This window comes from Schistocerca cancellata, chromosome 4 (assembly GCF_023864275.1).
Source record: "Schistocerca cancellata isolate TAMUIC-IGC-003103 chromosome 4, iqSchCanc2.1, whole genome shotgun sequence".
Taxonomy (NCBI): Eukaryota; Metazoa; Arthropoda; class Insecta; order Orthoptera; family Acrididae; genus Schistocerca; species Schistocerca cancellata.
The window spans coordinates 132,908,885-132,925,496 of NC_064629.1; the positions used below are offsets into that span (position 1 = coordinate 132,908,885).

The 16,612-nt window shown below is 36.8% G+C and overlaps 1 protein-coding gene across 1 annotated transcript in view; it reads left to right on the forward strand.

Moving 5' to 3' along the window:
• The window catches only part of LOC126183924 (dystrophin-like), a gene marked incomplete at its 5' end in the record, with an annotated part of 303,215 nt that overhangs the window by 255,795 nt on the left and 30,808 nt on the right, over positions 1-16,612 (forward strand). The window contains 5 exons of the mRNA XM_049926270.1: positions 3,051-3,193; positions 3,285-3,396; positions 6,244-6,500; positions 11,973-12,110; positions 12,778-13,027. Coding sequence (XP_049782227.1) covers positions 3,051-3,193; positions 3,285-3,396; positions 6,244-6,500; positions 11,973-12,110; positions 12,778-13,027 — 900 coding nt within the window. The remainder of the gene's footprint in view (positions 1-3,050; positions 3,194-3,284; positions 3,397-6,243; positions 6,501-11,972; positions 12,111-12,777; positions 13,028-16,612) is intronic.

A 16,612-nucleotide genomic window follows, 5' to 3' on the forward strand; every position in this document is an offset into this window, starting at 1 on the left:
TGATCATAAAAGTCGTTCGCCTTCTGTTCACTGCAATGTAAAATGTAACTGCTTGGAACGCTGGCATTGCTACAGCTATTTGATATCTCTCTAATGTGTAAGCAAGGGGTACAGCGCATGCTATTAATTGGATGTTGATTGGAAAGTGGAATACGCTGAAGGTGACATCATGTCACAGCTACAGCCATCCACCTCTGCATCTGGAAACATCCAGGCAGCTTTTCAGCGAGCCGGAATAGAGGATGTGGTCACACTCTGAAATAAAAAATCCTTTCTTAGCTTTCCATTCTATTTTGTTTATTTTTGAACTCTAAAGCACCTCATCTGTTTTGTACTTTTTATCACTTTTTTAGTTGTTGGAACACTAATTCCATTAACTAAATTATTCAAAAATAAAAATGGTTCTTATTGCACATATAGTGTGCCAAATATTTATTTACCTTCAAATATTCCCCCTTTAGTGCTTTCTAAATCACCTCACACATTTCTGGAATTATTTTGCTTAATGTGCAATGTGATATTCCAGTGCTGTGTTGTAAACTAGTGTAGCTCTCTCCTGTATCAAGAAATACCAGTGTCACAGTTTGCCTGTCTTCTGCACACAGAGCATTTCTCAAGAGAGTACACTGTTCTGTAATATGAGAAGCCACTTTACTGAGCAAATACTGAAATACACTCTCATCCATTTGTAAGTAATTTATACATTAAGACTTAACATTCTCCACTAGCAGCTCTCGTAACAAATTTTGTGGAATGCTTTTACAATCTCGACATACTACCAATGGCTTCATCCAAGTATGTTTCCTTTTTTTCCTTCTGCTTTTCTTCCAAATACACACACAGTCCAATTGTGATACTAGTAACTGCAGTACATAATAACAAGTTGTTGTCTGCCATCTTGAAATTTGATGAAAAATATGATGACAATGTGATGCCCTAGTTGTTGTTGTTTTTGTTGCTGCTGCTGCTGTTCCATTAAAATATATAATTTGTTTACATCACTGCTCACTGAATTGCTTCAGAATAACTTCAAAGAAATTGTAACGCAGGTAAATGCATGATTTGGAAAACATTTGTCCAAACTTTCACAAATATGAGAAATTCATAATTTCTGTGGTATTTCACAACTTTGCCAAATTCATTATGTATGTGGTATACAAGGTGTCCCAGAAGGAACGGTCACTGTTGAGGGATGTGTCAGGAACCATCATTTGAAGGCTTTAAAATGCATACATTGAGAGCTCTGAGCACATCCTCAGTAGAAGAGGTGTGTTCCACAGTAGCGAAGATGAACAAGTGCGTATACCTGTTAAGGTATGCCCATGTTTACTACACTTTTTTTGCTTTGAATGATTATTTCTGTCATATTGCTGAATGTTGACCATTCATGGGACAGTATATAATCGAAGTGTGCACTTGCTGTTACCAGAATTGCATTTATCTGTAAGCCTGAGAACACAGGTCTGCAGAATAACGCTATAAGAGAATATAAACAGGGGCAATGGTGCATCTTTCTGTATTTTCCAGTTACTGTCACAGAATTAAGGCTGTTATTTTTCTTTAATGGAGCATGTTTCACTTTCTATTTTGCTTCCCCTCAATTTCCTGTGGTTTACAAACTGCCTGTTGGCTTCTGTCTCTGGTTCTTCGGCCAACGTTCATGTAATTATTTTACTGATGTTTCACCAGCACGAGTGGCTGGCATCGTCAAAGCTTTACTCTCCATTGCCGGAGCCGAGCTTGCAGCTGCAGACTGTATGTACCTGCGGCTTCGAAGCTTCAAAGTGTCACCCTCCATTGCTGGTGGTGAACTGAAGCCGAGCTTGCGGCCTTGAGCTCGGCTCCAGTTCACCACCGGCAATGGAGGGTGAAGCTTTGACAATGCCAGCCACTCGTGCTAGCGAAACGTCAGTAAAATCATTACATGAACGTCGGTCGAAGAACCCGAGACAGAAGCCAACAGGCAGTTTCTCAACAAGTGGCCATGAAAACCTTAACAATTCCTGTGGTTTGACAGTTCCACACGTGTACTCGTGAACTGTGACAGATTTGTTGTGAGCAGCAAGTGTGGTCAGCCTGTGAGTGGGTGCCTTTTCCTGGTTGGAATGTTTGCTGCAGCCTGTCAGGCCATGTACCAATCCAGATGACTGACCCTGAGGAATGCATCTGAAAATTATTCTGCATTAAACAAAACTTTTAACATTTTAGAATTTCTTGTTATTTTCAAGACTGTTTTCATGCTACTGTACTCTCTGAAAGCTGCAAAATTTGGAAATTAATGTATGTACAGATATTAATGATTTTTATAGAATGCTGTTTAGGGGTTCTTCAGTAGACATACCTTCTGTCTTTGCGTAAATATGATTGTAGTTCTTGCTTGATTAGTTGTCTGTGCTACAGTAATTTTACCTTTTTCACCATGAAATATTTACATTGGATGTAAAGTAGATAAATATAGTAGTGTTATATTTTAAATTCCAAGGAGAAGAATGGCTGGCAAGTACTTGCCTTCAGGAGATTAATTTCCAAGTGCTGCTAATAGAAACAGTAAAAAGTAGAAAATACAATTCCTAGATTTTAGATTTTGCGTTAACCTCTCCCAGAGAGGAAAGAGGGATTGGTTGGGCAAGGCTGGAAAGGAGGGATATGCCACTCAGATTCTAGGTGGAGAGAGACCTACCCAGTGTGATTGTTTGGCGAGACACAGATTTTTTAAAATCAGATACGTAAGCTGCTAAACTTAATTACCAGTTAGAATGATTGTACTCATAAAAATAATGAGGGGCCTTGTTTTTTCATTCATGTAAGGCAGAAGATGATATTTAACATCAGTATCATGGGGAGAGAGTTTCTTCACAGGGAGTAGAAAAGAAAGGCCGCTATATTCCCTAATAACAAAAGATATACAAACCTCCAATTGTGTAACCCCCCTTCTCTCACACTCTTGTTCTGTCTCTCTTCTGGATTTTGTATTTAAAATAAAATGTCATGTTTCTTTTAGTGCGGGCAACTACTAGCATAATCATACAAGCAATTACTAACTTTTCTAGGCTATCCACTTCTTGAACTGGTTGCAACAAGAGCCACAGAGCATGGTATGGTTGCCAGTTCTCCATCGACTTTCTGCTGCAGAAACAGCAAAACATCAAGCTAAATGTAATATATGTAAAGAATATCCTATTGTTGGATTTAGGTATGTTTCTTTGCTTAAAACATAGTGAATTATTGTAGTATTTGTGAAGAACTGATAATAGTAATGTTTGTAATATAATTTTGGTTCACAGGTACCGCTGCTTGAAGTGCTTCAATTTTGACATGTGTCAGAACTGTTTCTTTTCAGGAAGGAAGGCTAAGAACCATAAACTTACACACCCCATGCAAGAATACTGTACAGCTGTGAGTAATCACTTACACACTAGAATTTTATAGTTATAGTGATGTATAAGATTATAAAATGCACCCACTTCTCTTCTCTTGTTAGTTACTTTTTGTCAACAATGAATGTGAAGGAATCTTGTGCAGTGTCTGTGAGAAGCTCATCAAATGGTTTAAATCAGTTATAGTATGTGGTTTGTTGGAAAGTCATTTCTTTCATTTTTGCGAAAAGGGTCAGATCAGTAAAACAACAGATAAAAAATATGTTTCACAAGTAATTCAGAAGTCCATTTAACATATGATTTTCATATAAGAACAGTTCGTCCTGAACATTGTAACCGTTTATATGAAGGATTTCTCATAAAATGCAAGAAAAATGCTGTGTGTCACACAGGAAGATTACAGTTATGTTTGTGGTTCAAAATAACAGGAGTGTAGTTAACTGTAAAGAATCCATGTAACATATGAGAGGTAACAGGACACTAAATAATTTGTAGAGGTAACAGGACATTAAATAATTCAGATTGCTTCATTGTTAATCAGTATGTTGAACATTCGTTCACATTGACAAAGTATCTAAAGTAAAAGCAGGAATAAAAACGGTAAGAGGGGAATAAATTCTCAGAAGAAAAATCCTTTTCAGAAATTTGCAGAGAAGCTGAGGGATTGACAAATATATACCTTCAGGAGACAAAATTTTCAGTAAAGTTAATGAAACACATAAATACATGAAAAAATGGTTCTCCTAACAAATGAAGCAACAAGTTTCATCTTTGGGGGGGGGGGGGGGGGGAGGAAATAGTTGAGGAGTGAGGGAGAGCTAGAACAGCTCATGCAGGACTCAAAATAAGAGGCATTCATGAGTTGTTAGAAAGAAGGAGAGAGTGGCTCAAGGAAAAGAAATCAGAGAAGTTGTAAGGCAAAGGACACTATATTGCCAATTTGAATTAGTTTGGAGGAATAGAAGCAGAAATGAACATGGGGACAACAAAATAAATAAGATTAAGGGCAAGTGGAAATAATATATGTTAAGGGATATATGTACAGCAATGAGACGTTTGCAGGGAGCTATGATCTAAGGTGTAGGGAAGTACACAGATATTTCAGCATTATATCTGTTTATTAAAACTGTGAACGGAGACTGAAAATGCTGTAATCTGTTACAGTCATAGTAAAGTAAGGATATAAAAGCCAGTGATAAGTACATCAAAGGGAAAAAGTGGAAAGCCACATTAAAGTTAGAGGAAACCACAGGACATTAATCAGAGGAAGTGAAATGTAGATGTTACCATAGCGAGGAGTTCGTTACTTGCAGCTAGTGAATGTAACAATAATAAAACATCCAAATAACTAGGGGAGTGGCTACATTTTTATATAATTCCACAATATAATTAAACCAGCGATGTTCGCACAGTGTCTAGTGAAAAAAAAATGTTCTGTAAATTAAGGAAACTACAATTAAGTAAGAAAATCTGCTCCAGACATATTAAGAATATGCACTGTAAAATCTTTGTGGCCATTTGTTTGTTATTTTGTATTATATTTACTACATCAAAACTTTGCAAGTATGTGAAATTATTTATAAACAGTCAGTTGACATGTTTTAGCTTGAAGTGGGATGGTTGCTTGCAGAAGTCTTTTAGCAAAGAAAAGATAAAGTGCAGTTGATTTCAAACAGATAAATGTTTCTTTGTTTGGTGAATTTAGAGGTAACAAAGATAAAGTGCAAGAAAAGCAAAGACTGAGGAGCAATAAACATGCTATGAAGGGTGTGTAGGGAAATGAGTTAATAATAATAATAATAATCTTCATTTGTCCATAAAAACTTTACAGTCTTGGACATAGTCAGTTTTTTTACATTTACCGCAATGATATCAAGCCATTAATATGAGTATATTCAAAGACTAGCACATTGTGTAGTGTTATAGATATTTACTACCACCAATATACTGCAATGTACAAAATTAGTACTATCAGTTATGGCATTCATGAATATTTGTTTGAGTTCAATCATGTTGTAATTAACAGTTGTTTCAACTTGCTCTAAAAAAGATTTCCCTTGACCGAGAGAGTGACTTCAGAGTGTGATATAAACAAATGTACACGTTCAAAGTGTAAAAGAATGGAACTAGAAGGAAACAAGGAAATTTATGGACAGCAATCATTCTGAAAATATATTTTTGACTTAATCTGCAATATTGATGATTTATTTGTTAGCAGAATATGGCATTTACTCCAGTCGATATTTCATAGTTAAATTTCACTGTCTACAATGTCTTATTATGCTTGTTTGATATATGGCATTAATACAGCAATGAGACATACTGATAAATTATAAATGAAATGCATAATGTTATTTATGTTTTACAGTATTGCTTTATTTTGTTAATCAGTTTTCAGCTTACTGGGCCATCATCAGATTCTAACTGATAGTCAGTTAAAGTCTGGTGATGGTCATGTATGCCAAAAACAGAGTAACAAAATAAAGTAATATTGTAGAAAATAAACAACATCATGCTTTTCATTTATAATAATGAAGTTATTCTCTCAAGAAGACATAGAAGAAGCAGTTAAACACCACATTGATAAAAGTTATTCATTTTAAGTTATTTACAGCATGTCCTATAGACCATAGAAGTGATATGGATAATTAATTGTTGTAGTTAGACTGATATTGATGTGGAAAAGAAATTTACATTGAGAAATTACTCATTGATAAAACAAGTTTGGGGTTGCAGTGAAATAAGTCCCATGTTGGTATAAGGCATAATGAAACTCAGTGCACATGGTATTGAATAGTGAGGCGAATGGCGTTTTGTAAATGAATTTATTTGTTAAAAGAGAATGTTCACTCACATTGAATTTCAGACTACATCCGGTGAAGATGTCCGTGACTTCACACGTGCTCTACGCAACAAGTTCAAGTCTAAGCGATACTTCAAGAAACATCCGAGAGTAGGCTACTTGCCAGTCCAAACAGTTCTGGAAGGAGATGCTCTGGAGAGTCCTGCACCATCACCTCAACATTCAACCCTCAGCCAGGACATGCACTCTCGTCTAGAAATGTACGCATCGCGGCTGGCAGAGGTGGAATTGCGAACCAGGAGTAATTCTACCCCTGACTCGTATGTATTTCCCAAGTCACACATGACATGAAATATGTGTTGTGGTATAAGTAGAGCACACCAACAACCTTCTTCTAGTAACATTAAAACTGCTTGCTAAAACAACTACTGTCCCTTATTGATCCCTGTTTGTTTGTGGCATTCTTTGCCATAACACATTTTTGTCACCTTAGACAACCTTACCTTTGTAATTTTTATCACTGCAAGTTTACAGTTTGACATTGTCATGTGATGGAACTCCTACTTATTGGAGATGTATTTGTTGTACTGATTAAAATTACTGGAATCAGATATTTAGGAAATGAAGAAATGATGTTCTATTTCCATTCAGATTAGTTCATTCTGAGATTAAGGTGATAATTTGAAGCTAGAAACATTAGCAAAATCCAATGCAGCTTTTTCAGAATAAATGCAATTTGTAAACATTTGTTTACAATGTTTCTCTACTGAACACCAATAGAAAATTCTTGTTTTACGATAAGAGACATGGACTAATATTAAGAAGAACATTAATCAACCAAGAAGAATTTGACAGTCAAAGAAGAGTACCTTCTTCTTTTGAATACTCTCATAATTTTAAATGAATTTCAAGAAATAATGAAGAAAGAAGATATGGAGTTTTTAGTTTCAGAGCAAACAAAGCTTGAACGTGTCCATTACGAATCAAAATAAAAATTGTAGATAGGTTGGCAAATTATGCTAATTTGGGAATAATGCTGCTCCAGAACCAAAGTAATTGAAGAAAAAGATGTGTATGACATAAAACAAAATTCATAAAAGTTTAGTGAATGATTATCAAGTGTTTTAGTTCCTTCATATTCATATTCCCATGGGAATTTTTATTAAAGTATGTGGAGGAAAATATATTTTTGCTGAATCTGCAGAGTCATATAGGGTTTATTAACAATCAGTATATTTTATGAAGAAAAGTGAAAAAAGTGGATTACTTTTCAAATACTGTAATTGCTTGTTGGCATATTATAAACACTGCAAGACTGTGCTATCAAAAATATATGCATATGTTTTGCCTACAAAGCAAAGATAATCGTAAATGTACTGTAATCTTATTTCACTGTTTGTATGCTAAACTTGCACATACTTCCACTTAGATCACTATGAAAGCAGCAGAAGCAGTAGTGTTTCTCAGTGCTTTGTGACATACACATCATGAAAATAGTGATGTGACATTAGTAAGGATTATTGACTTATGTTGCACAGTAACGTGTCATGTAATTGTTACAGTTGTGTGCTGTTGCCATCACAACCATTGAATTAAACTGTTTTACTTCTTCAAGCAGACATCTATATGGATATTATCAACACTCAACAAAGAAGTTAAAGAAAAAACTGGTATTCAAGTATATTTTGTACAAAATAACAGTGGAAATGGCATTAAGATTGAAGATTGAACTGCGTCTCAAGAAGCCTGCATAAATCAGAATGTTATGTGCAAGAATTTAGCCCCAAAACTGAGAAGCCATATAAATTATCTTCTAAGGAGTAGTCTAGGGACAAATATGTGTTACGTGAGTATTTGAAAGCTGGATTACATTCTTCACTACGGAGTTGAGAAGTTGTATTTGTTCACACACAATGTGTAAAGCAGCTGCCAGTATGTTCTATGTGAGTATTTGGGAAATGGATTACATTAATGATTTCTGCATGTTTTTTATACACATTCTGAAGAGAGAGCATGTTCTTATGCTACACAAAATGGTCCATCAAAGATTTCTGCTGTACTGCAACTGAAATTCTCACATGAAGATGAAATTAGTTTGCTATGTCAAGTACCAGAACACATATGATGCTTCACATTTCTCCCAGTGTATGCTAAAACAACTTTTCTTATTGGCCCTTTACCCAGTACACAGTGGAGCCAGAAGACCTGAAGACAACTGTTTTCCACCGGCAGTCTGGGAAGAATCCGACATTCACCAACAAGAACTGACATCAATATGTGAAAATTTGTTTTAGAAAAACTTATTTATTATGATGGAAAGTGAAACTCTTAATCAGTTCAGTACATCCTGTAGAGCAGACTGCCATCTGTTTAAATAACTGAAGCAGTTCTTTCTGTGTAATTGTTGAAGGGAGTAAGGAAGAGTAGGGTTTAACATCATGTTGACAACAAGGTCATTAGTGACAGACTACAAGATCATATTGTTTCAAGGGTGAAGAAGGAAATCAGCCATGCCCTTTCAAAGAAACCATTCTGGCGTTTACCTAGTCCAACTTGGGAATATCATGGAAAACCTGTCCAATTTGGGGAAACCACGGAATACCTCAATCTGAATGGCAGGATGCAGATTTAACCATTATTGTCCTGAATGCAACTCAAGTTTCCTTTAGTAGTTGTCAAATAAATTATGGATGCAATTGAAATGACTGTCACAAAGAAATGTTACAGTAAAAGGAAGTGGAATTTTGTAATGGAAAAATTTGCATTGGAAGTCTGCCACAAGTATGCTATAAAGCTAACAGTATGCTTAATTTGTAATAAGCTTGGTTGAAAAAGGAAGATTCACAAGATAATTACTGTATGAGTCAACAGATTGGATACATGGTTTCAGCTTATTATAGAATGTAACTGATACAGCTGTTGTAAACTTTTTTAAAATTCTGTCAGGGAAATTTGGAAAAGAAAGAGTGCGAAGTTACTTTAGCAAGGAGCAATCAAAGTGTTTATAACAAAATATTAAGAGGTTGTGCAGTGGATTTTTGAATGAAAAGTTATTAAGCTGAAGCAGTGCAACTGTACTCATTGAGCAATATAATCTACCCATCATTAAGTTTTGCTGCTCTTGCATTGACTGTGTTTGCAGTAATAAATATAATCAAATTGGTGGAAAAATTCCATAAGAGAGTAATGGAAGGACTTAGATAGATACAAGGGTTACATGGATATAAGAAACAAACAATCTGCTAAATTGAATTAATTTGAAGAGCTTCAACTTAACACCCAGAATCAAGTGCCAAAAAGAGAGATATTTATAAATGACATACTTTCTCTCTCTATTGCTTCACAGCAGGTTAACATTGTTTAATTGTATGCAAGTGAAGGAAAGAAACCAAGATGTGAATGAAAATATAACATCATTTGATATTTGTTTCAGAAGATTTGTAATCATTTCCTTTGTCATGTGAAACAAACTGAAAATTTGCAGTGAACTTTATGATGAAACTTTCAAATTCTTTCTGTATTTAAATTTTGTGGTAAGAAATTTCATTATTTTTAAAATTCAATTGCAGTTTGTGCAGAAAATGCGCAGCCTGAATGAAGTATGTGTTTCTTTGTAGGATATTGTTGACCAAACAAAGAATAAGCTAGAAGAAATTGTAATGATACTAACATTTTGGATGCAATATGTGGGTTTCACAAGCAACATTATTGTGATATAATGATGAAGAATCCACCTGTTTACTGTAGCAGCTATCTGTGGTCTTCTACTTCACATGCAGAGATATAGTGAAAACATACAATGTAATCTGCAGTTTACAGTAGTGAATTTATGAAGCACTTATTTTAGAACTTGAAATAAATGCTGTGCAGTTACCATCATTCTTGGCACTTGACTGGGAAATCAGAAGCTGCATCAGAAAATAACTGTCAGAACCCTACATATAAAATTTGCAAAGTACAAGAATGGTCAATTATCATCTGTTTTGAGGAATATGAATGCCTTTTCATTAAGTCTGTATACTCAAATGTGCATACATCAGAGAAACAGAAAAAAAAGTTCTGTGGTATTGCTGAGATGGAATCATTTGTGGTTCTCCATGAGAAGTTTTGGTTCTGAAATTACTTCTTTTAGAATTTTTAGTGGGATGTTCATTCTGTTATTACATTAGTAATGGCTGTAAAGCTAAAAGATCAAATGTGACAGTATCCATTAAATAATAAATGACATGGGAATACATCTAGAGAGAGAATTTCTGCAAGTTATTGTATATCAGCTTTGAATAACACATCACTGAATTTCAGATGGAACCAAAAAATCACAGAGTAACTCCATCAAAGACTTGACTCCGTCAAAGACAAGAGAAATCATCATAATGTGCATTGCACACAAGGAAAGCTAAATCTATATTTTTAGTTCTGCCAGGGAAATATTCACGATGCGTATTGCACACGGTGAAAGCTACATAGCTGTAGTAAGAAATCAAACTATTTGAGATAAGGTGTAGATATGTTCATTTTAAACAATCACTAAGGATAGTTATAATAATTTTCACATGAACGGTCAGTTGCCATGTGACAGTTACGGTGGGTGAAGTAAATGAAATCAAATGGAAAATGACTTCTAGACATCTCAAGATTGAAATAATGAAGTTTATTAGCCAAGAAAGTTGTAGGATATCAGATAATGTATCAAACTTCACTCATCTTTAATTTTAAGAAGAGTTTATGGAATACAATTCACAAAAGTGGCCCTGACGATGCACAGTGTATCAAGATTTAATGTGTTTCAGCTGTCTCTGCAGTTATCTCAGTAAAACTGAAAGTGTGCAAAATGAAGATACAAGGGGAGAACAGTTGAGATTAACAGTTTTATAGGAGATTTATTGATAGCTGTTTTAGGCAGCATTACTTCAAATTAAATGAAGATAGAGGATTATTAGAGGTCCAGCACAAGCTTGTTTCAGGCAAGGATGGGGCTGGAAATTGGCTGTGTCTCTTTCAAAGAAGTTACACTGTTAATTACCAGAAGTGGTTTAGGGAAACAATGAAAACCCTAAACCCAGGATGGGCGTTTGTGTACCCTTTCTCAGTGGTTTAACTACTGCTCTGCTTTGATGCAAATTATAGTGTAGTCTGCATAACGATTGCAACAAGACCAAAAGTGGAAAACTGGATGTGATATACATTCAGGAGTTTTTGTCACTCAGATATGATAAAGAGTTCAGTCAGAGTTCATAAATCAAAGAGGGACTCCTGAATCGTCTTCAGTGAGTGCAAGACAACTTGTAGAGTTGTAGAACTATCAAATATGTATGTTGAGTTAAAAGTTTCTTCTCATATTTCCTGTAATGTTCTTTTTCTGGTTTAATGGTCAGATATTTTAGCTAAAACTCAAATAGCAGTAGCTAGAAGAATGACTAAGCTTGTGTACCATTATAATGTTTCATCATGCCATATCATTCTAACTCACACATATGAAGAGGATAAAGGATGGCAATATTTGTGCTTATGAAATGGTTTTAACAAAATCTTGGAGCATCAGTTTCTGATGGGATTATCCACAAGCACTCTGAAAAAAAGTGCTGTTCAAATAATGACGAGACCCAAAATAAACAAACAAGACTGAATTCATAAAATAGGCCCCATATGTCAAATTATTTTCATTAAAAATACTTTTAACAAAAAATTTTATTGTAAACACTTTTTTGTAGTCAGAAGTTGTACCAAAAGGGCAGACTGAAGCTTATGCTTGGATGCTATAATTAATTCCAAAATGCTTCATTGTTTTACAGAGATGATGAACATCAGCTGATTGCCCAGTATTGCCAGTCGCTCAATGGAGGTGAAAGTGTCCCAGTACCTCGCAGCCCAGTACAGATTATGGTTGCAATTGATGCAGAGCAACGAGAAGAACTCGAGGCAATGATAAGGTACTAATACAGTAATTTGAATTTCTGTCCAGAGGAAGAGTTTGCTGTAATTTGGTTACATCCTACATGAAAGATATTAATCTGTTTACTGTCTCTTCCTGTCTTCTCTCATTGTCTCTGTACCACTATGTCATACCCTTAAATCCACCTTTCTCCTTCCCCTCTTCTTTCTCATCTGTCCCTAATGACCTCAATGGTACCAGAGTGTTAGATTCACACTTTCTTCCATTCTGTACCTTCTCCCTACTCTTTCACTAATAGCCCCTCCCTTTACATGTTCCCAACTTCTCATTTATATCCCCTTCCCCTGCCCCATCTCACTACACCAAACCAGACTTTTGTTCCCTACCCCATCCTGTCTCTTCTTCCTCTTCTCCAAAGACTGTCAACATGAAAATAGTACCAAACACTTCGGAGTCCTAACTATTGTTGTTTGAACACATTTAAACATATTCTATTAACAGGTAGAAAAAATAAAGCTGTGATAGTAAATTAATAATATTATTTTTTTAAATAAAATGTAAATGTCATGGTTGCATATCATTGACTGCACAGTTTCTCAACACATTCTTACTGTGCTAACCCCTGTACCTATAAGCTGCAATCAGTAATCACTTCACCAATCAGAACTATTTACTGACAAGCATTGCTTCTTGCTGTCAAACAGGGAACTGGAAGAGGAAAACGCGTCCTTGCAGGCAGAGTACGAACGTCTTCGTGCTCGCCAGACACCTGGGTCAACCCCAGAGGAAGCTAGCCAGATGCCGAGTACTAGTGCTGGAGGCGCAGACATGCTGGCTGAGGCAAAACTGTTACGTCAACACAAAGGCCGGCTCGAGGCTCGCATGCAAATTCTTGAGGACCACAACAGGCAGCTTGAAGCACAGTTGCAGCGTCTGCGACAGCTCCTTGATGAGGTAGTGACAGTGTATATCTTTTAAAATACCACAATAATATAATAATGACACTGTTATGAAAAGAAAAGTTTTCTACTCATCATGTGGAAGAGATCTTGATTTGCAGACAGGCACAACAAAAAGACTGCTGTACATCTAGGCTTTCAGACAAAGCCTTCTTCTAAAGTAGAAAACACACATCACACATTCACCCACACACAGCTCTCACACACATCACTACTGCCTCTGGGCACTGAGGTCAGACTGCGAGCAACTGCAACTGATGGGAGTAGTAGTCTGTGGATGGTGGGCATAAGGAGGATGCTGGGGACAGGAGTGGGAGGCATAGCAGGATGGGGGTGGGGGAGGGTGTAGTGCTGCTTGTGGGAGCATTTAGTAGGGACATGGTAGAGATAGGGTAGGGCTGCTAAGTGCAATCTGGAGGTTTTGTGGGGCGACGGCGGGGGGGATAGAGGCGAGGAAAAGACTAGTGGGCATGCTGTTGGAATAGAAGGCTGTTTAGTGCTGAAGTGGGGTCAGGGAAAGGAATAGATGGGTCAAGGACAGAGACCAGTGAAAGTTGAGGCCAGAGGCGTTAACAGGAATGTAGGTAGGATATATTACAGGGAGAGTTCTTACTTGTGCATGTCAGAGAAGCTGGTGTTGGTAGGTAGGATCCAGATGGTGGAGGCTGTGAAGCAGCCATTGAAGGTGAAGATCATCACGTTGGACAACATGTTCAGCGACTAGGTGTTCCAGCTGTATTTTGGCCACAATTTGGTGGTGGCCATTTACACGGACAAACAACTTGTTGGTTATCGTGCACACGTAACAAGCAGTACAGTGGTTGCAGCTTAGTTTGTAGATCACATGTCTGCTTTCACAGGTAGCTGTGTGACTGATGGGGTGGGTGATGGCTGTGACTGGACTAGAGTGTGTTGTGGTGGAAAGATGTATGGGATAGATCTTGCATCTAGGTCTGTTGCAGAGATATGGGCTGTGAGGAAAGGGATTGGGAGCAGGGTTAGAGTAAGATGGACAAGGATATTGTGTAGGATTGGTGGGTGGCAGAATACTGCTTTTAGAAGGGTGGGAATGATAGTGGGTAGAGTATTCCTCATTTCAGGGCACGATAAGGGTTAGTCCAAACCCTGACAGAGAACATGATTCAGTTACTCCAGTCCTGGATGGTAGTGAGTCATGACAGGACCCGAGGCACCTACCATCTCTGGCATTCCAACTGTCTAGCCACAGTGGAGCACTTCCCTGTTCGCATGAATGGCCACTGACAAACTGTGGTAAAGACCTTACAGCTGCAGAACATGCTGTCCAACATAATTCACTTCACTTCAGTGACAACTTCATAGCCTGCGCTACATAGATCCTTCCTACCAACACCAGCTTTTCTAAACTGCACAGGTGGGAACTCTCCCTGCAATATGTTCCTATAACCCCCACAGCCTCAACCTTCACTAGTCCCTGTCCTTCACCCACCTATCCCCTTCCCTGCTCTCACTACAGCACTACACAGCCTTCTATTCCACCAGTGCACCAAATAGTCTTTTCCCCTTCTCTACTTTTCTCCTTTTCCACTCCCCTTCCCTCTCCCTCAAATTTTCCAACTGCACCAAGTAGGCCCCAGCATGTTTCTGCATACTCCTACAAGCAGCAATACTCTCTCATCCACCCCTACTCTGCTATCTCTCCCGTTCTCTGCCCCAGCCTCCTCCTTACCCCCACCTCCCACGAATTGCTTCTCCCATCAAGTGCAGTTGCTTGCAGTCCAACCTCAGTGGCCAGGATGTTCCGTTGTTTGATAGTAAAATAATACATGTTTATCACACTTACCTGTTTTCTCCTGTTACTTTATTTGATAGTTGTGTTACTGCTACTTCCAGAAATATACATTTTTGTTGATAGGTAATAGATCCTGTGTTAATTTAATAGGAATAAAAAGCCAGGTACATTAAATTTCGCGTTTGTGTCTTGGTAGATGGTTGCAGGGGGTGGATGCTTACTGAAGCTCTTTCGGGCCATTGTTCATTGTCAGATAATGATTAAATTTTGTGAGCAGATTGAGATCTTAGTGTCTAGATACTAATATATATTTCACTAAAGTGCCTGACCATTTTTAATACCAAATCTTCACATAGTTCACATGCTAAGAGTGTTCATGAAGAATGGGAAACTACCATACATATATAATATTTTACTATTTGTTTGCTAACCACGTTCAAATGTGTTCCCCCATCATTTATTATTGGGTAGTTGCCAATTTGTTCTTGGGTAGAAATTTTGGTGGCGACTCTATTAATCATTTGTTTTCCACAACTTGAATACCACCTTTATTATCAGTTTCCAGATACTCTTAGGCCTGTGTACACAAAATTTTTGTCATTTGGAGACAAAATCATTCTTCACTCACATTTAAAAAATAATAGTTTTACGAGTGACAAAACTGGAGAGTGTAAAGTGAAAGCATATCTTCAATATACAATGTTTGCTGAGCCTTTGGATCACATTTTTTGAAAGCTTGTAGCTTTTCAGAAACAGCCTACAAAGAAGTGCACATTCTTTGAAAACAAATGATACATAAAAACTTTGGAGATATGTGGTGTCATTTCTGACAATGTTCTTGACATTTTAAGTGTTGAAGACTTGAAACATCTTCTGTTCCTTGTGGTAAGATTCGGTAGGAAATTACATGATGGAATAATTGATCTATTACACACATCTGCAATGAAATAACTTAAATAGTTAATATACTAAAGTACCTCTGCCATTCACACTCACTTGATCATGGTAGTGAGATGATTATTTTTATTATCAAGGTGAATAAGTGAAGTCTTGGCATGTTTTTCTGAATTTTTTTGAATTATTGTGCACCAGTTAGAAACTTTCAGTTCATCAGAAAACTTAATGCAAAATTAAAATTGCCCAATGCATGCCTTAATGATTATCTTAAATTTACGTGTAGCATCCATAGAGGAAAGTGCCAGTTTAGTTTTTGGATCTTATGTCCATATCATGCTGCATCCCATGTCATGTCCTGTAAGGTGCAATCTATATGTCCAATATCTTCAGAAGGTGACTGTTGTTCAAGTAAAATGGTACATTGCATAAAACATTGGAATCGTAATTGGTAGGAGTCGTGTTCAGTGCATCATCCAGTCTGTTTGATTCAGGTTTCATATGATTTCCTTTAATCTCATTATTGCTGCATGATTGTTTCAAAATGGTAATAACAAATTTCCTTTTGATCCTAGCCACTCTGTAATGATGACACCATGAAGAGGTGAAACCATAACCTTCTCCCCTTGTTCTTCTGATTGTGTAGTGTAAAGTGGCCTTTTACTTTTCTTACTGGAGCTGATTCCAACTGAAATGTGACTCTCGGGGATCAGTATAAATCTAAAAACATTTACAAAATTTAACACAATATGCTCTTAGATCAGAATCTGGCTTGTCTATTGCTGCAAATGTGACACCAGAGATAAACAGTATTCATTTTTCTTAGTGGTAAGACTGAGGAAAATTGTTTCAGTAAATTTACTGAATTGTGCACCAGAGAATTTTGCATTGATACTGAGAGATAGTTTTCATTAT